The sequence below is a fragment of the Entelurus aequoreus genome, linkage group LG19 (assembly GCF_033978785.1).
Source record: "Entelurus aequoreus isolate RoL-2023_Sb linkage group LG19, RoL_Eaeq_v1.1, whole genome shotgun sequence".
NCBI lineage: Eukaryota > Metazoa > Chordata > Actinopteri > Syngnathiformes > Syngnathidae > Entelurus > Entelurus aequoreus.
In genome coordinates, this window is record NC_084749.1 from 25805805 (window position 1) to 25826047 (window position 20243).

General features: G+C 43.5%; 1 protein-coding gene across 5 annotated transcripts in view; it reads left to right on the forward strand.

Annotated features, from left to right (window-relative positions):
* LOC133635229 (discs large homolog 1-like protein) overlaps positions 1–20243 on the forward strand; it is a 211780-nt gene that overhangs the window by 43694 nt on the left and 147843 nt on the right. The window contains exon 1 of one of the 5 annotated variants that reach the window (XM_062028167.1): positions 96–663. The exons of 3 other annotated variants lie outside the window; for them this stretch is intronic. In XM_062028167.1, coding sequence (XP_061884151.1) covers positions 601–663 — 63 coding nt within the window. In that variant the 5' untranslated portion in view covers positions 96–600. Of the gene's footprint in view, positions 1–95; positions 664–20243 lie in introns of those variants that run through there. One more of the 5 variants, XM_062028170.1, reaches the window with a different exon arrangement.

Consider the following 20243-nt stretch of genomic DNA (forward strand, 5'->3'; position numbering starts at 1 on the left):
AGTGAAGCAAAGAATGCTGGGGAAGAGAGAGCGAGAGAGAAAGAGCGTGAGAGACAGCAACGGAGGGGAGGAGAAAATCGAGGGAAAAAGAGAGAGGAGAATAGCCGTCCAACAACAGAGGCAAACATTTAGATAGTGAGAGAGGAGATGGATGACTGGGACAACTGCTGCAAAGAAAGACAATAGAGACCACATCTATACTGACACTTGCATAGACAGACTTATGCACAAACATATTCATCCACACACAAATGCTGACAACACACGTGCTGAAATTTTTTTTATACCCACACAGTGACACACAAGTAGATTTGCCATGTTCCTCCGTGCCTCCTAACAATCTATGAGGATTATGCTGATGAAGATTATGGTGAAGATGAGAACGAGCGAGAGGGAGAGGATGCTGGCCTGCCACAGCTGAGGACCACAATCATGCGGTGGGGGAGGGGGGGGGGCAGGATGGAGCATGGCTAAAGGAAGTCATGCATGTACGTGTGTGTATGTTTTTGAGTGCGACTGTATGCATGAGTCTGCGTTGAATGTGTGAGTGCAGGCGAGGATGCCCCCCCAACGCAGGAGTAGCTAGCTAACGTTAGCCACATGTTGTGCCACTGCAAAGTAGCATGCACCAACAACACCATATCTCTGATGTTTGGATGCAAGGTAGGTTGAAAGGTGTGCATGTGCATGTTCAGCTTAACTAAAAGAATGAGGTTAAGTAGGACAGAGGAAAAAAACTGACCTTTATGAAGTTTATGAAGGGACTTTCAATTGCTAAAAGTTAGAAACTTAATACATTTGTAAAACGACACACCGTTTTATTTTATTTATTTTGATGAAGTATTAATATGACACACATTTTTTTATAACTATTGATCTGAGTGTGGTATACAGTGTTACAGTATATGTTTACCTTTCTGAAAAATTAGCGGATTTTTACTGTATAAACACCTTCAAATAAAACAAGCCAGATCACTCAGAAGATAAACCATATCAATATGATATGTCGAAATAATAACACAATCAAAGCAAGGCATACTGAACAGAGTGAACCGGCAAAACAGTAGGCTGGACAGGATCTACAGGTGACGGGACAGACAAAATCTATTTCTAGACTGGGATAGGGAAATAAACCATTCTGATAGTCTGTGATGAGTTGGTCCACAGAACAATGGCTATAGCCTGCTTTAAAATCACCGAGGTCAAAACCTGTGGTTTTTTTGCTCTCAGGCGTATATTTGGATTTAGTTGTGTGTGTGTGACTCAACAGACAACCAACAATTACATATTTACACATTATATGTTCTGGTGCGGATCCACAGCATACAATTTATTTCAGGCTATACATACAATTTGTGTTGTAGACTCTTTACAGCTATATCCATATGTTGCACCTGCTGGCTCTGCTTGTTCAGCTAAGTTTTGGCAGCTCCATTGAAAAAGTTTAGCTTGTTGTAAACTTGCGAGTTCTTAGTAAGAGGAGGTGTGTTCCATTTGTTCATAGCCGTACTGGGTGGGGTGTAGTGTTATGTGTTGTGCTGTCATTTATGACAGAGTAGTGCTAGTGACTGCTCTAATGTTAGTGAAGTGAAGTGAATTATATTTACAGTATATAGCTCTTTTCTTTAGTGACTCAAAGCGCTTTACATAGTGAAACCCAATATCTAAGTAACATTTAAACCAGTGTGGATGGCACTGGGAGCAGGTGGGTAAAGTGTCTTGCCCAAGGACACAACGACAGTGAATAGAATGGCGGAAGCAGGGATCCAACCTGGAACCCTCAAGTTGCTGGCCTAGCCGCTTCACCAACTGAGCCACGCCGGTTACATTGAATAGTGTGTTTACTACCTAACAGTAGTCTGGCTTGATTTTGCTAATGCATATGGGTCAATTCCCCATAACGTGATCCAAGTGGCTATGGACCATTACCACATCCCACATCACATCCAAGGGATGATCACCCGCTACCTGGGAGACATCAAGCTACGATTCCAAGCAGCCATGTTCACAACAAAATGGCAGCCAGTGGAGAAGGGAATAGTGACAGAGTGCACCATCTCCCCCATCTTGTTTGTCATTGGAATGAACCTGATCATCTCTGCAGCAATAATAAAGTCAAGAGGACCAAAAACTGCAGCAGGAAGTCAACAACCAGCAATCAGGGCATTCATGGATGATCTTACCGTGATAACACCAACTCACGTGCAGGCGAGATGGGTCCTGGCGGAACTGGATCGTATGGCTACTTGGGCTAAGATAATCTTCAAGCCCAAGAAATCAAGGTGTCTGGTGATCCAAAAGGGGAAAACAACGGGAAAGTTCAAGCTGCTTGTTCAGGGGGAAGCAATCCCGAACATCCAGGGGAACCCAATTAAATGCCTTGGAAAGTGGTATGATGATTCCATGACAGATAAAAACAGCATCTCCAGCACAGAAAAGCAAGTTGAAGAATGGTTGAAAAGGATTGACAAGTCTGGTCTGCCTGGGAAATACAAGTGCTGGATCTACCAGCATGGCCTACCAAAGACCTATGTAGCTTCTCACCGTGTACGACGTGGCGATAACAACAGTTGAAGGGTTGGAGAGGAAGTTCAACAAGCACCTTCGGACATGGTTGGGAATACCATCTACGGGGCTCTACATAAGGTCGGGTCAGCTCCAGCTCCCCCTGTCTTCAGTTCTGGAGGAGTTTAAAGTCGCAAAATGCAGACTTTCCCTGACGTATAGGGACTCCCAAGATCGACTGATCAGGGAAGCTGGAATAAGAACAAGATCTGTCAGGAAATGGGCCGCCAGCACTGCTGTTATCCAGGCAGTATCATCTCTCAGGACCAAAGATACAATCGGAAGCCCCTGCACTGGAAGACAGGGTCTAGGAACATCACATTTCCAGCAGTGGTCCAAGTCCACTCCCAGGGAAAAGAGGACCATGATCCAGGATGAAGTTTGAAACCTTGAGTAAGAAGGAAGAAGAGCTAAAGCCATCAAGCTCGCAACCCAAGGTGCCTGGACAAGGTGGAACCTTCCCAAGAGGAACGTGACGTGGAGTGAACTGTGGGGGCTGGAGCCGTTTCGTATCTTGTTTCTGCTCCGGGCAGTATACGACACCCTGCCGACCCCAGTCAACCTGCATGGATGGATGGAATGAGGAAGGACCCGCTGTGCAGGTTGTGTGGCGGTAAAGGAACTATGGCGCACATTCTTTCTGGGTGAAAAACAGCATTGACCCAGGGAAGATACAGGTGGCGCCATGACAAGGTGTTGGCAATGCTCGCAGACATCTTAGAGCAAGAGAGGAAAAAGAAACACCCAGCCAAAAGTAAGCCACTGCTGAGCACCGTCACCTTCGTGAAAGCGGGTCATAGACCAGTAGTCCAAGGCCAAGCCAAGCAAAACCTCCTGCAGTTGGCCCAGGGATGGGAGATGAAGGTCGACCTGGGGAGGAAGTTCCTCTTCCCAGAGGCGGTACTGTCCACCACTCTAAGACCAGACATAGTTATGTGGTCCCCAGAGGGAAAGAAAATCATCCTGGTGGAACTTACTCTCCCCAGAGATGAAGAAAACAAAGTACCAACAACTTGTCCAGGACTGCCGGGACAAGGGGTGGACAGCATGGCTGATGACAGTGGAAGTTGGATGTCGAGGATTCCCTGCTCAATCTGTGTGGAATATGATGACAAAGGTCGGATTGAGAGGTCACTTGAGGAAAACAGCCGTTTGTAGACTGGGAGAAGCGGCAGAGAGAGCCTCCTGTCTGATCTGGCATAAAGGAGAAGACAATAGCTGGAAGCCTGGATGAGAGGGGCAGTGATCTGGCCAATCACTGCTGACCCACCAACCAGAGAGTGTTGTGGTTAAGGGTTGGAACACTCGGTGAACGTTGGGGACCACCTGATGACCTGTTGTCCAGGCCAAAGCTTTATCCATTATAAATGGATTATAATAGCATCTTTGATGTATTTGCAAACCAAACGTATATGGCAGTTTATGGAATTGCAATAAATGCAAGTTAGGTAAAGTTGTCGGTAGTTGCAAATCAGTTACCTAAATTAATTGCATACAGAAAATTGTTCCTGTTTGCCAAATTACAGGAGGACATAAAACACATTTCCCTTTAGCAACATTAACGTTAACTGCAGATACCTACATGCAGACGACACGTTATGAAATGGCTCCACATTTTTGAATATTTGCAGGTCTCTCAGCTACTGTATAACTTTGGATATTGATCTGTGTTTTATTAAAACGTTTTATTGCCAGTCTGATGTTCTATCAAGATCACACAATAGCTGGGATGTTTCCAATCATAAATGCAATTAATCTACATTGTTGTGTGACTGTAAGGCGATAACATGATGTGCGGCGAACTGTGTACCCAAAAACACTGCAGCTCTGCTTAGCCTTTGGCTTTGAAATTATTATGTTTCCATGTAGTCAACTTGCTTGTGAGAAAAGACAATGGCGCAACTTCCCTCAGGGAGCCATGTCATGGATGGAGAAACTCTGTTTGAGGGCGGTCTTATATTATATGACATCACAATTGGACAAAACTCAAAATGGCTAGCTTGGGGACACCTTTTCTGCGATAAAATGTCACCTTAACCTTCATTAACTTGTTAATTTGCAAATGGTGAAAACTCGCAATAGAAGATGATTAATCAATTTATAATCATTCATTAAATAATATCAATTGTTATTTGAAGCAATAGTATGTAGTTGTGAAGAGGCAGCCTAATTATGGTTGACTAACTGGGGACTTGCTGAACTAGAAACTAAGAGAGATAGACTGTGGTCAGTGAACTGACACTAAAAAGTGGTGGACAGACCAAAAGTGATGACATTGACACACTTTTCTAAGTTACATTAATAATCAGTACGAGGGTGAGAGGAGGCTGGTGGCAGACAGTCTGTTGTCGTGAAAGCTACAGGTCAGTGTTATACTTTCACTTGGCATGGACCACCATCCTTGCAAAACAAAACAAACTCTTCAATAACAACTGAAGAATTAAGATTGTCAGGGTCTTAATATCCCCCTCAATAAAGACAAAATTAATGAAGTCTGTTACTTCACTTTCCCTGTTAGAATGGCATGGAGGAAGCAGGTGGATCCAAATTTAAGAAGACAGAGCAGAGGTGCAGGCTGCAAAAGTCTTAAAGGTTCAATTCTCCAAAACACGAGGCTGTGATTCCTCAATTGTGATTAAAGTAACCGCAAGCAATAAGTTACTAATGCAGATGAAGTCACTTAATGGGTCTTAGGTAGAGTGCTCCATTCCTAACCCATGTGAAAGGAATGTAGCTTATTCCTCTTGAGTGTTCTGACTCCATATTACATAACAACAGACAACACTTAGAAGATGGGCACTTACTAAAATTGCAAAGCATTTTTTGGAAGTTGTCTGAAACCTCTGAGTGGACCCATAAAACATTAAAGTTCCACATAAGAGCTGAAAGAACACTCTAACGGTAATCCCAAAAGAACTGTTGAAGCCTGAATGCATATATGAAAAGGCACTAAAAAAAGTCATAATAAACACAAAGTTGAAATGGTAGAGCTGCAACACTTCATGTATAATACTACATGTAAATTGTGTGTGCACGCACATGTGCATGCTGTTGTCAGCTTCAGCAGTTAAGCTCTAATAATGTGTACAGGCTTCATTTCTGTCCTATTAAATCACTTCATCCAAGTAGATGGAGGCAGGCAGAGTCAACTGCAGAATGAATGGCAGAGAAACAGAGCAACAAGAGTATGTGACACAATAGAAACTATGTATTTACCCGCTGTACTGATTGATGTTTGTAAAGAAACACGAGTTGGAATAAATATATAGCTTGATTAATACTTTAGGGTTTTAATTACATAGCCTCTTGCCATTTCCTACAGTATTTTTTGGATATCTAATGGCTGATCTACTAATATCCCAAACAAGCAATGCTAAATTGGGTTTGCTAGCTATCAAAGTGTGCGTAATATTAGTGGGCGTGTTGCTGATGATCTACTAAGGCTGAGTGCAAAATTGATAGCATGTGCTAAAGTGGTGCAGATGCCCTCTTTAAATGAGGATTTTGCCTGTACTACCCATCTGGAAGCCACTTCTAAGATATTAATCCTCACAGCCATAGCAGAAAATAAACTACGTGTCCATAGTAAGTATTCCAATTATCACTGAATGACTGGAGGAAAAAGAATGGCTAAGCATGCTACACACACACAGACACGTACACATACACTGCAGGAGGACACAAGAACGCTGAAGCTTCAATGTAAAGTAGAGTCGATCGATCCAGATGTCGATACTCTCGTTACCTAGCATAGAATCAGTATATAAATGATACTAAAGTGATTAGATTTTTTTTTTTCTTGTTTCTATTATTACAAAAACATTTTTGTTTCTGTAACATTAAGAATAGGTTTCTGCATACAGGAAGGCTTTGAGGGCAAAACCCAAATGTTTTAAATGAGAGCTCATAGTAGTTTTTGCTTTTGTTTTGTTATTGTGCAGTAGCCACTATATTTTGTTAAAAAATGTATGTAGCATTAATGTCAGGGTTGTCCCTGACAGTTTGATCGAGTTTTAGTTTTCCTCTGCGTTTGTCTTAGTTTCCTGTCTTTAGTTCCTGTCAGCACTCTTATTTTGATTCAGTTTCCTGTTTGTTCCCTGAGTGCTTTGTCCCCTCAGCTGTGGTTGATTGGCACCTGGCCACACCTGGTGTCAGTCAGCCAGCTGCCTATTTATACCTCTCCTGCCCTCCAGTCACGGCTGGATCATTGTCATTACAAGACTTGTCACTTCTCTTCTACCTATTTGTCGTTGTAGCTACTTTTGTCCACTCTGCTTTAGTCATAGTTCCTTCGTGTCACAGTAAGTGTTTTTGGTTATTGTCCACAGTTAGCTTTGTGCTATTTTAGTTTATAGCTTAGTTTGTTCTCCGCCTTGTGCGCGCCTTTTGTTTGTTCCCTTTTGTTTGTTTTTTGCCAGAGTATTTTAATTAAATCATGTTTTCCCATTCAATGCCTGCCATCATCTCTGCATCTTGGGGTTCGACACCTACAAACTTTGACAGAATGATCCAGCCAAATTCGAACCTCGCAGAGATGTCCATGGCGGAGAGGCTTAACAAAGCTTTGGAATGGATGGCTAAATTAAAGAAAAGTTTGGCCGCTTTTAAAGCCCTCTCCTACCCACCCCTGTCGTCTGTGGGCCTAGCTGGGGACGTCTGGGATCCGTCCCTTGGGGGGGGGGGGGGGGGGGTTATGAGTAGCTGTGCAGCTGGGGAGGCACAGCTACTCACCCCAGTCGGTCTGCAACAGACGGCGCCATCCTCTCCGGTGGGCCGGCAGACGCCACCATGCTCTCCGGTGGGCCGGCAGACGCCACCATCATCTCCGGTGGGTCTGCAACCAACGGCGCCACCATCATCTCCGGTGGGTCTGCAACCAACGGGTACACCACCCTCTCCCGTGGACCAGCAGGGGTCTCCACCATCCTCTCCGGTGGACCAGCAGGGGTCTCCGCCATCCTCTCCGGTGGACCAGCAAGGGTCTCCACCATCCTCTCCGGTGGGCCAGCAGGGGTCTCCACCACCCTCTCCGGTGGACCAGCAGGGGTCTCCACCCCCATGCACTCCGGTGGACCAGCAGAGGGCGCCACCACCATGCACTCCGGTGGGCCAGCAGCAGAGGGCGCCACCACCATGTACTCCGGTGGGCCAGCAGCAGAGGGCGCCACCACCATGCACTCCGGTGGGCCAGCAGCAGAGGGCGCCACCACCATGCACTCCGGTGGGCCAGCAGCAGAGGGCGCCGCCACCATGCACTCCGGTGGGCCAGCAGCAGAGGGCGCCCCCACCATGCACTCAGGTGGGCCAGCAGCAGAGGGCGCCGCCACCACCCTCTCCGGTGGGCCAGCAGCATAGGGCGCCGCCACCACCCTCTCCGGTGGGCCAGCAGCAGAGGGCGCCGCCACCACCCTCTCCGTTGGGCCAGCAGCAGAGGGCGCCGCCACCACCCTCTCGGTTGGGCCAGCAGCAGAGGGCGCCGCCACCACCCTCTCCGGGTGGCCAGCCTAGGGCGCTGCCACCACCCTCCCCGGGTGGCCAGCAGAGGGCGCCGCCACCATCCTTCCCGGTGGGCCCTCCCACGCTGGCGGTCGAGCCGCCTCGACAATTGCGGCGGCGTTCAACTCGCCGTCGCCACATGACTCTTCCCCGCTGGTTGCGGGGACACTTGGCCTGGCGGCCCACCTCCTTGTCCTCCCTCCACCCTCCCTTGACTTTGGACTGTTTTTTTTTGGGTGGGGGGGATTTTTTGATTACGTCTGGTATCCGTTATGGGAAGGGGGGGCTACTGTCAGGGTTGTCCCTGACAGTTTGATCGAGTTTTAGTTTTCCTCTGCGTTTGTCTTAGTTTCCTGTCTTTAGTTCCTGTCAGCACTCTTATTTTGATTCAGTTTCCTGTTTGTTCCCTGAGTGCTTTGTCCCCTCAGCTGTGGTTGATTGGCACCTGGCCACACCTGGTGTCAGTCAGCCAGCTGCCTATTTATACCTGTCCTGCCCTCCAGTCACGGCTGGATCATTGTCATTACAAGACTTGTCACTTCTCTTCTACCTATTTGTCATTGTAGCTCCGTCTACTTTTGTCCACTCCGCTTTAGTCATAGTTCCTTCGTGTCACAGTAAGTGTTTTTGGTTATTGTCCACAGTTAGCTTTGTGCTATTTTAGTTTATAGTTTAGTTTGTTCTCCGCCTTGTGCGCGCCTTTTGTTTGTTCCCTTTTGTTTGTTTTTTGCCAGAGTATTTAGTTGGTATGGTATGGTATGGTAAATCATGTTTTCCCATTCAATGCCTGCCATCATCTCTGCATCTTGGGGTTCGACACCTACACACTTTGACAATTAAAGGGGAACTGCACTTTTTTTGTAATTTTGCCTATCATTCACAATCATTATGAAAGACATGACGACAGATGGATTTTTTTTTTTGCATTCTAAATATTAAATTAATTCGCTCAAAAGTCTGCTTACAATAGAGTCGATGGGAGCCGTTCCATTCTGCCTATGGAGCCTCTAAAAAAACATCCAAACACATCCATTAGGGTTTTATATACATAATGCTATGTAGTAACCGGCACATTTATAGTAACATTTAATATTTACGTATTTTGATCATTTTAAGCATATGTGGCGCATTATTTTCTAAAACGCATCACGTTTGCTCTTTTTTTTTTTCATCACTGATTTCTACTCACTGCAGACTTTATGAGAGCCAAACAAACATAATAAAACATCACCTACTGTGCAATGTCTGCTGTCATTAGGATGCCGATTTAAGATGATTATCTATTCCCGTTTAGTTGAATAATGTCTCAAAATCCTCTCAAAGAAACGAGGTGGAGCTGCGGGGGAACAAGCGCTTTTCGTTTCGTCCTCGCCAGTTTCAGGTCTTAAATGGCGGTTAAAGTGTTGCAACATGTCAGATTATCTCCTCAGCCAACTACTTTTCCAGGTGAGATGCATGATTTATGATCTAGAATACATTTACAGGAAGCAGGGAAGCGAGGAAACGGTAGACCACTCAATGATGTAAACATAGGGAGACAGGGAAGTGTTTACTTCACCACAATAAATAGTTTGTTGGTGTTAGCGCTTATAATAACTACATCACTTTTCACAATATATTTGATTAATATTCAAGTCACAAAATGTAAATTGAGTATTGTTGCCGCATTTTGAATGGTTATCATATTTTATGGGAGGAATAGTGGAGCTCCAATTAGCTCCGCTGTAAGTGGACTTTTATTTACGTTTATTTAATATTTAGAATGCATTAAAAAAAATCCATCCGTTGTCATGTCTTTCATCATGATTGTGAACGATAGGCAATATTCCCAAAAAAGTGCAGTTCCCCTTTAAATACCACAATTGATACAGCAATGATACAAGCAAGCAATGATTTACAACATGACTAACAATTATTATTGATGTTATTTTTGATGTATGTGATTTACTTTTAGCGTTTACTTATGCTAAATTAAACAAGGTCTGTTTACTTAGCTAAATTAAAGATTAAGATTAAGATTAAAGTACCAATGATTGTCACACACACACTAGATGTGTTGAAATTTGTCCTCTGCATTTGACCCATCCCCTTGGGGAGCAGTGGCTCCAACCCTTTGTTGCTGAGTGCCAAGCAGGGAGGTTATGGGTCCCATTTTTATAGTCTTTGGTATGACTCGGCTGGGATTTGAACTCCAACCTACCGATCTCAGGGCGGACACTCTAACCACTAACAAGGTGCTCAATCAAAAACTTGTACATGGGAGGAGTTCGGAGAAGCCATGGTGTACGGCAGCTTTTAAAGGGATTCTGGGCCACCATCCGCCACCTCAGTACCCCCTATAAACACTGTTGACAGTGCATTGCTTCCCCCAAGCAATGCACTGTCAACAGTGTTTATGGTGGGTACGGTGTGTTGCTGACCTCAGCTAGGGATGTTTTGGATCGGTAAAAGGAGTATTTTGAAGACCTCCTCAATCCCACCTACATATCTTCCAATGAGGACGCAGTGCCTGGGGACTTTGTGGTGGCCTCTCCTATTTCTGGGGCTGAGGTTGCCGAGTTAGTTAAGAAGCTTCTTAGTGGCAGGGCCCCGGGGGTGGTTAAGATCCGCCCGGAGTTCCATTAGCCTCTGGATGCTGTGGGGCTGTCTTGGTTGACAAGACTCTGCAGCATTGCGTGGACATTGGGGACGATACTTCTGGATTGGCAGACTGGGGTGGTGGTTTCTGTATTTAAAAAGGGGAACTAGAGGGTGTGTTCTAGCTATTGCGGTATCACACTCCTCAGCCTTCCTGGTAAAGTCTATTCATGTGTACTAGAGAAGAGGCTACGCCGGATAGTCAAACCTCGGGTTTAGTGTGATTTTCGTCCTGGTTGTGGAACTGTGGACCAGCTCTATAGTCTTGAAAGAATCCTTGAGGATTCATGGGAGTTTTCCAAACTAGTCTACATGTGTTTTGTGGACTTGGAGAAGGCATTTGACGGTGTCCCTCGGGAAGTCCTGTGAAGAGTACTCACAAGGTATGAGGTATTGAACTAACTGATTGTTGCGGTCTACTCCTTGTATGATCAGTGTCAGAGCTTGATCCGCGTTTGCGGCAGTAAGTCGGACACGTTTCCAATGAGGTTTAGTCTCCCCTAGAGCTGCTCTTTGTTACCGATTCTGTTTACAACTTTTATGGACATAATTTCTAGTCGCAGTCAGATCACTGAGGGTATCCGGTTTGATGGCTGCAGGATTAGTTCGCAGGTGAGTGTGAAGCGACTGGGATGAAGATCAGCACTTCCAAGTCCGAGTCCACGATTCTCGTCTGGAAAAGGGTGGAGTGTGTTTCCAGGTTGAGGACGAAATCCTGCCCCAGTTGGAGGAGTTCAAGTACCTCGGGGTCTTGTTCACGAGTGAGGGAAGAGTGCATCGTGAGATTGACAGGCGGATCGGTGCAGCATCTGCAGTGATGCGGACCCTACATCGGTCTGTCTTTTTGAAAAAGGAGCTGGGTCAGAAGGCAAAGCTCTCAATTTACCGGTCGGTCTACTTTCCTATCCTCACATATGGTCATGAGCTTTGGGTTATGATCGAAAGGACAAGATCACGAGTACAAGCGGCGGAATTGAGTTTCCTTCGTCGAGTGGCGGGGCTTTCCCTCATTTGGTAGGAGTTCAGTGTTTAGGTCACGTTTGACCGGTAGAAGGCCACGGGGAAGACCTAGAACACGTTGGAGAGACTATATCTCCGAGCTGGCCTGGTCCTGGAAGAGCTGGACGAAGTGGCTGGGGAGAGGGCAGCCTGGGCTTCTCTGCTTAGGCTGCTGCCCCCACGACCCGACTTCGGATAAGAAGGAAGAGGATGGATGGATGGATGAATGCTCCATCAGTTATTGCATATTTTACTCTATCTTAAGCTCATTGGCCCTGTATAAAAATACCTTTCTAGCAAGCACCATAAGGTAAAACATTTTATAAGAAATTTTAAAGCTGGATATTATTGAGTTGCACATTTCCTCCTAATATATTGTATCAGGAACAATTGGAGGGTGTCAAGTGGATACAAAGTGGTTGTCTCCATCGATATGTTTCTATTTTAACCTAGTGTTTATTAACATTTGTATAGTTTGAAGTGGTGTAAAACTGCCCCGCCTACTAATGAGTTGTCTAATACAAGATAATCTAATGATCTATCATTCAAAATTAAGTAATTAATTATTTTATTTTATTTTATTTTTTCTGTCTTGCCTCTGGTGAGGGCGGTCACATTTTTCTCCGCTCCCTCCTTTCCCAGCTTGCTCTCTTTGTTTTTGTCTTGTCTGAACTTTTTTGAAGCCTCTTTCTTTGCGCTGTTCTCAAATCTAAACATCAGACATGGATTTGATCAGCTGGACTCTCGACGCAATTGACAAAGTCTTTTCGACGAGGAAAATAGGTTTGGGGGAGCCTGGCTGCCCTGATGGAACCATTGCTGCGGGGTACGTGAGAGATTCCTGGGATAAATGGAGAATCATGTGCCTCTCAGTCCTTTACATCGAGGACGTGGAAGACATCAACCTATTTGGAACTGTGATTGCGGGGCACTTGCTGATTGGGCTGGGCATTGCTCTGGTGTATCGTCAAATTCGTAAGACGATGGCAGCCACTCAAGGAGCCCAAAGGCTGTTCATTACAATGGAAGGTTTGGGCAGGGCTGTGGGAACACAGACTGCGGCGATTTCTGAACTGAATTGCAAGATGGATCACATCATGGAGAAGCTTGCTGAAAAGAATAATTGAATTGAATTTGAGAGAAGCCAGCATGGACAAATACAACAGACAAGTCATTGTATTTTTTGTCTGCTTGCGGAAAACAAACATCCTAATCTACGATTTGACTCCCTCGAATGGCCTTGACGCTGTGAACAACAGGAACAGGCTGTTCTGAAAAACACCCCCGAGGACACCTCAACGATGGACGCTTTTGACCTCCCTCCCTCCTCAACGACACCTGGAGTCGAACTTTTGCAGATCGGCCTCAGTCTATAAAAAACATTACATCATCACACCCCACGCCTTCACCACGACTTCTTTCTCGGGTGATGGTCGGATGGCAGCGCTTCATGGCAGCGGTCTCCTTCCAGGGTCCCAACTCCCCGCCCCTCTGTTGCGAGTTTGTCGTGATTAAATGTAACATGTCTATGTGTGCATTGCATGGAGGTTTTTTCCCACTCCAGACTGGGCCCCCTTAGGAGCCCAGTCTAGATTGTATTTTTTTACTCATCTTTTTCCCCAACGTTATACCTTTTTTCCCCATCTTTTACGGGGCGCCTTAAAATGGCGACCCATCAGCGTTCCTGTTCTGTAACCCTGTACACTGTTTGTTTTGTCTAATCTTGAACGGGTTTGTGCTGAAAACAAAGTTTCGTTGTACTTGTGCAATGACAATAAAAACCTATCTGAATCTGAATCTGAATCTATCTAATCCGACTGTCTTTTAAAACCACCCCTTTCATTGTATGTGGATGTACTGTTCATTCCCTAACCGAGCATAACCTATTTGCCCTTAAAAAGCAATCTGGGTGTATAAATATTTTTAATCTTTGATCGCAGGACTCAGTGAGTGAATGTGATGTAAGAGGTTGAGAAAGAAAAAAGGGGGGAAAAACGGTGAAGGCGAATTTGTCTATGTGTGAGAAGTCCCTTACGGCGGAGGATCCCCTGCTCTTTCATATCTCACCAACCATGACTAACACTTGTTTTTACTCTGGCTCCCATGCACACAGATATAAAATCACACAGATACCATAGCGTGAAAAATACACTGTGATGCCATATCTGCTGCCAATCTAACCGCGTATATCTGAATGCAGGGGGCTTGCCGACACTTACAGCTTTTCTGTGTCTGTTTTTGTAATTTGTGGTCAATGGTGTTTTTGGCAAGCACTGTCTTTATATGCAATGTATTGCTTTCCAAAAAAGCTGTGAAGCTCCCAACAGGCACACAGCATTGTGTGAAAATAGACTTGATTTGAGCCTTTGTCCTTTCATGTTTTTTAAATGATGCTCTTTGTCATCAAAAAATCAAACAGTATAAAATTCTAGCTTTGTGCGTGTGAGTATATTTGTTTGTGTGTACAGGAGTAGGGATTATGTTTGATAACAAATTATCGAGTTCGAGCCTATTATCGATTCCTCTTATCTAACCGATTCCTTATCGATTCTCTTATCGAGTCCAGATAGGTTGTTGTATATGGAAAAAACCACACAATATTTGGTTTAACAAAAGCTCACTTTTATTATATAAGAAATAAATAAAATCTAATAAATAAATAAATATTGACTGTTGCCCCCCTAAAAAAATAAAATAAAATAAATAAATATTGACTGTTGTTACCCAAAGTATATTAAGTGGGATTTTTCAGAAAAACAAATATATACTGTAACACAAAAACAACCTGTCTCTGTGATCACTATAGGTGTATAAATAATAATAGTGTTAAATAAAATCAGTCCCTTGGGCACAAAACTGAAAATAATACAGCTCTCCAAAAAGTGCACTTCTGCTGCTATTTGACATAACTGTTTGTTATGATGCTTTGACATTTTTGCACTTTATTTCTTTATTGAAAGAAAATTCTATGAAGAGAAAAGTTGTTTGCAAATGTGGTTACAATGCTAAAAAATGAAAAGTTAAAGCTAAAAAAAGAAATACACTATTGAGTTAACATTATTTCTGTATAGGGGGAAAGATGTTATGAGCTGGGGAATATAACAACAACACTACCCAGCATGCAACGGGAGTGACGAGCATGCGCTGTAGCCCCGAAAAGTGTTGTTGCATATCGTCACCCGGCAGCTAAGAATGAGGTTATGAGCACGCTGTGAAAGTAAACGTCAAGAAGTCAGCCAACACGCCTCGTCTGCATTATTTATAATTAGACATATACAGTGTGATTTTGTTTTGTTTACAAGGAAAGAAAAACAAAAGTTAAAAAAGGGAAATGTCATGCTGCGGTTGCTTTAAGAACGTTGTGACAGCTGCCGTAAAGGAGGTGTGTTGCTAGCCTGGTTGCTATGTTTCCGGTTGGTCGTAAAAGTGTTCGTCATTTGTTTGTACCCTGCTCAAATCTCTCAGTAAAGTTATTCATTGGATTATACATTTTGTTTTGAACTTTATTACACCTTGGAGCACTTTCTCCCGTCCATTTTTTTCCTGCTTTCGCTATCTGCTCCTAATGACTGAGCTACGTGACGCCATTTCTTGTGATGTCACACGGGGCATTTCTGGTCGGGACGGGATTCGAATAAAGAACCAACTCTTTTTCTTTACTATAGTGGTCTCGATAACGGGTACCGGTTCTCAAAAAGGGATTCGAGTCCGAGGACTCGGTTCTTTTCTTATCGAACAACCGGAAAAAACGGTTTCGAGTATCATCCCTATGCAGGAGTGGGGCATACATGTGCACGGTAGTGTTAGCGCTGAGGGCAGGCGCTGTATCAGTATTGTGACCACAGTGTACACCAAGGGCTCTTTAGGGTCCTAGTGCCTGGCATACAACCCTTCTGTTTATTTGGCCATGCCTGCCTAATTATCATGTCAACTGTGAATATTAAAAACAGAGTGAAAGACAAAGGAAATTAAGTTCAGTGACTCCACTTTAAATTTACTATGTCTGTTTAAGTGACGTAAACGAGTACTGTGGGGGATGTAGGAGGAAACACACATTTCCATGCCTATTTGAATATATCAGTGGTGGGCTGTCAGGGCGAGCATTGATTGATTGATTGATTTAAACTTTTATTAGTAGATTGCACAGTTCAGTACATATTCCGTACAATTGACCACTAAATGGTAACACCCGAATACGTTTTTCAACTTGTTTAAGTCGGGGTCCACGTAAATCAATTCATGGTACAAATATATACTATCATCATAATGCAGTCATCACACAAGTTAATCATCAGAGTATATACATTGAATTATTTACAATCCGGGGGGTGGGATGAGGAGGGTTTGGTTGATAACAGCATACTTCAGTCATCAACAATTGCATCATCAGAGAAATGGGCATTGAAACAGTGTTGGTCTGACTTGTACAGCGAGCAGAGAACATATTGAGTTCAGAAAGCATAAGAACAAGTATATACATTAGAAATACACTTGATTATTTACATTTGGTTATTTACAATCCAGGGAAGTGGGAGGTGGAAGAGGGAGGGTGGTAGTCAAGGGTTGAAGTTGCTTGGAGGTGTTGTTTTAGTGCAGTTTTGAAGGAGGATAGAGATGCACTTACTTTTACACCTGTTGGGAGTGCATTCCATATTGATGTGGCATAGAAGGAGAATGAGTTTAGACCTTTGTTAGATCGAAATCTGGGTTTAACGTGGTTTGTGGAACTCCCCCTGGTGTTGTGGTTATGGCGGTCATTTACGTTAAGGAAGTAGTTTGACATGTACTTCGGTATCAGGGAGGTGTAGCGGATTTTATAGACTAGGCTCAGTGCAAGTTGTTTTACTCTGTCCTCCACCCTGAGCCAGCCCACTTTGGAGAAGTGGGTTGGAGTGAGGTGTGATCTGGGGTGGAGGTCTAAAAGTAACCTGACTAGCTTGTTCTGGGATGTTTGGAGTCTAGATTTGAGGGTTTTGGAGGTGCTAGGGTACCAGGAGATGCAAGCGTAATCGAAAAGGGGTTGAACGAGAGTTCCCGCTAGAATCTTCAAGGTGCTTTTGTTGACCAGAGAGGAGATTCTGTAGAGAAATCTCGTTCGTTGCACTGTAAAAAAAAATTCTGTAAAAAAACGGTCATCTACTGGCAGCTACGGCTGCCAAACGAAAACCATCAAATTAAAGTAAAACATTGTAAACCAAATAATGATCACAAACATTATATTTACAGACATTGTCATGAAACGTTTTGCGGAAATATATCGTAATTTTACCTATTTTTACCAAATTATTAAGATCAACCACCTTTAATAAAGTTACGATGCAAACAGTTCTGCAGAAAAATACCTTTATTCTACAGCATGGGTGTCAAATTTGGCCCGCCGTGAAATTTCACTTGGCCCTTGAGGCGATATCAAATTAACACTAAAGCTGGCCCGCCGATTATATATTGCGGCGGTGCCGCGGTAACACCGCATTCACTGCTAATTCCTATACTTGCCAACCCTCCCGAGAGTCTTCAAAACTTCAGCACCCCTCTCGAAAATCGTCACGTCAGCTTTTCAGCCAGTCCAACGAGTGCTGGCCCAGTCACATAACATGTGCGGCTCCTGTACGCACACACGAGTGATTGCAACGCATACTTCCTCAACAGCCATACAGGTTACACTGACGGTGCCAGTATAAAAAACTTTAACACTGTTAGAAATATACGCCACACTGTGAACCCACACCAAACAAGAATGACATACACATTTCGGGAGAACATCCGCACCGTAACACAACATAAACACAACAGAACAAATACCCAGACCCCTTTGCAGCACTAACTCTTCCGGGATGCTACAAGGTGTGTGTGTGTGTGTGGGGGGGGAGGTTTGGTGGTAGCGGGGGTGTATTTTGTAGCGTCCCGGAAGAGTTAGTGCTGCAAAGGATTCTGGGTATTTGTTATGTTGTGTTTATATTGTGTTACGGTGCAGATGTTCTCCCGAAATGTGTTTGTCATTCTTGTTTGGTGTGGGTTCACAGTGTGGCGTATATTTCTAACAGTGTTAAAGTTTTTTATACTGGCACCGTCAGTGTAACCTGTATCACTGTTGATGAAGTATGCATTGACGTGACGATAGCTCGTAGAGTACGTTAAAGGTTAATTTGTTCAACCTTGGCCGCGGCTCTGTTCAGTTTTAAATTTTGGCTCACTCTGTATTTGAGTTTGACACCCCTGTGTTAGTTTGTTAGTATGGACATACACTTTTATATAACAAGCTACATATTTAATGAAAGATAATTACTGTAATTTTACATGAATTTGAAAGTAATTTAAGAAAACAGAAAATGCTATGTATAATTAATTTGGCATTTTTCTGTAAAAAAAATAGAAATATACATAGTTTGTCATTACTGGCATATTACTTAAAATAACAGGCGGATTGTTTATTTACAGATAATATCTTCAATTCTACAGTTTTATAAAGTATTTTTAAAAAAATAGAAAAATTACAGTAGAAATTTAGAGTAAATTAACCATACAAATAGGATTTTTTTTTACTGTGTGGTTGACCTTTCTGATTACCTTGGTTGCCATTTTATCACAGGAAAGATTAGCCTCTAGAATGGAACCTAGGTAGGTGACCTCATCTTTCCTGGTGAGGCCTCCAAGGCCTTCTTTGCTGTCCTAATCACTATCGGAAGCATATAAAATATACATATACAAATACAATTTAAATTATAGTGTTTTATTAATTTAATCCCAATAGTTACCTTAATTTTGTAGTGTGTATCTTGGCTGCACTACTTAATACACTTGTAAGTGTGGTAGATTTGTCCAATAAGATTACAGCTTCTATTTGTTGCTATGTCAATCTAATCTGGCCCAGGCTTTCAGAATCAGGTGTGCTGGCCTATGTCACCCAAATTATATCAGCAATTGGTCTGTTTCACTAACCAGTCAGATTTTACATACATCTCACAGGGCCAGCTAGCTAGCCCCGTATAACGTCAACATTTTTCCGTTTTCTGATTGGTTGTTTATAGCCAAACTGTTTTACAAATTGTCTCTCGTAATCTGAAAAGGAGAATACTGGGGGGGTAACGCTACGTGTATTTGTATTGAACCGTTTCGGTACGGGGGTTTCGGTTCGGTTCGTAGGTGTACCGAACGAGTTTCCACACGAACATATGAAGTAGCCGCCTAAACTAAAGTCTTAACAAGCTGCTCCGCTTTCTGCCTCTTCACTCAGCATCCAGCATTGTCCCACCCACACAACCATCTGATTGGTTACATGCAGAGCGGTAACAGCCAATCAGCAGTGCGTATTCAGAGCGGTAACAGCCAATCAGCAGTGCGTATTCAGAGCGCATGAAGTCAGTGCTTAGCGTTTAGCAGGTAAGCATCAGGCTGCGGACTCTCCCCAAATTATAATAAACACCTCCCAGTCAACTATTAGTAACATCACTACGAGCCCATTGACCTTCTAGAAATATAAAAGGCAGCTCAGCTCGCTCGCAGTCCTGGCTTGAGGTGAAGGCTAATTCGCTTTTAGCCTAACGTTAGCTCATTTTGCGGTGTGTGTGTGTGTGTGTGTGTGTGTGTGTGTGTGTGTGTGTGTGTGTGTGTGTGTGTGTGTGTGTTACGGACAGCAAAGCCCTGTCTGTCTGTTATTTCACTTTACCTTTTTCTGTGTTGATTGAGCTGTGTTGAAGCAGCAAAAAAGGACATTATGTTAAATGAAGAGTTTCTGTCTCTGATAGTTGATATAATAATGTAAGTGCATCATTAAGCCAACATGAACTCCATGGTGTTCAGGGATGAAGAGTCTCTCCTATTGCTATTGTACTATTTTTTCAGCTATAGTTACATTAATCATTAGTAATGGAGCAGCCTAGTTTTGAATGGCAAGGTCCCTGCTATCACATGTTGATAAAAATATAACATTTACATATTAAAAATCAACTACAGGCTTCCCAAATGCTGTAATAAATTAAGCATGATGAGTTGACTTGAAACTGTTTAATGTTGCACTTTTTATATGTAGAAGAAAAGTTTTGTCATTTTATTTAATCTGAGCAACAACTTGAGGCAGTTTAATGTTGATTAACGTGGGCAGAATTATTATAGTGTTCCCAATGTTAAAAGGATAAAGCTATTGTTTACAAATTTGGTAAATAAATAACCAAAAAAATTAATATTTTGTTGTTTTCTTACTGTACCGAAAATGAACCGAACCGTGACCTCTAAACCGAGGTACGTACCGGACCGAAATTTTTGTGTACCGTTACACCCCTAGAGAATACATTTTAGATCATGTTCAAAGTTACTACATGTACCAGAAATGTAATTCAGGCAAATCGCAGACTATGTCTCCCAGCCGGCTTGGGAACGCCTCGGGATCCCCTGGGAAGAGCGAAGTTTGGGCTTCTCTGCTGAGGCGGCTGCCCCCGCTACCCCACTTCGGATAAACGGAAGAAGATGGGTGCGGATGGATGGATCACAGCATGTCATTTCAACAAAAATTAGCTTGTGCGGGACAGGAAGACACACACACAAAATAA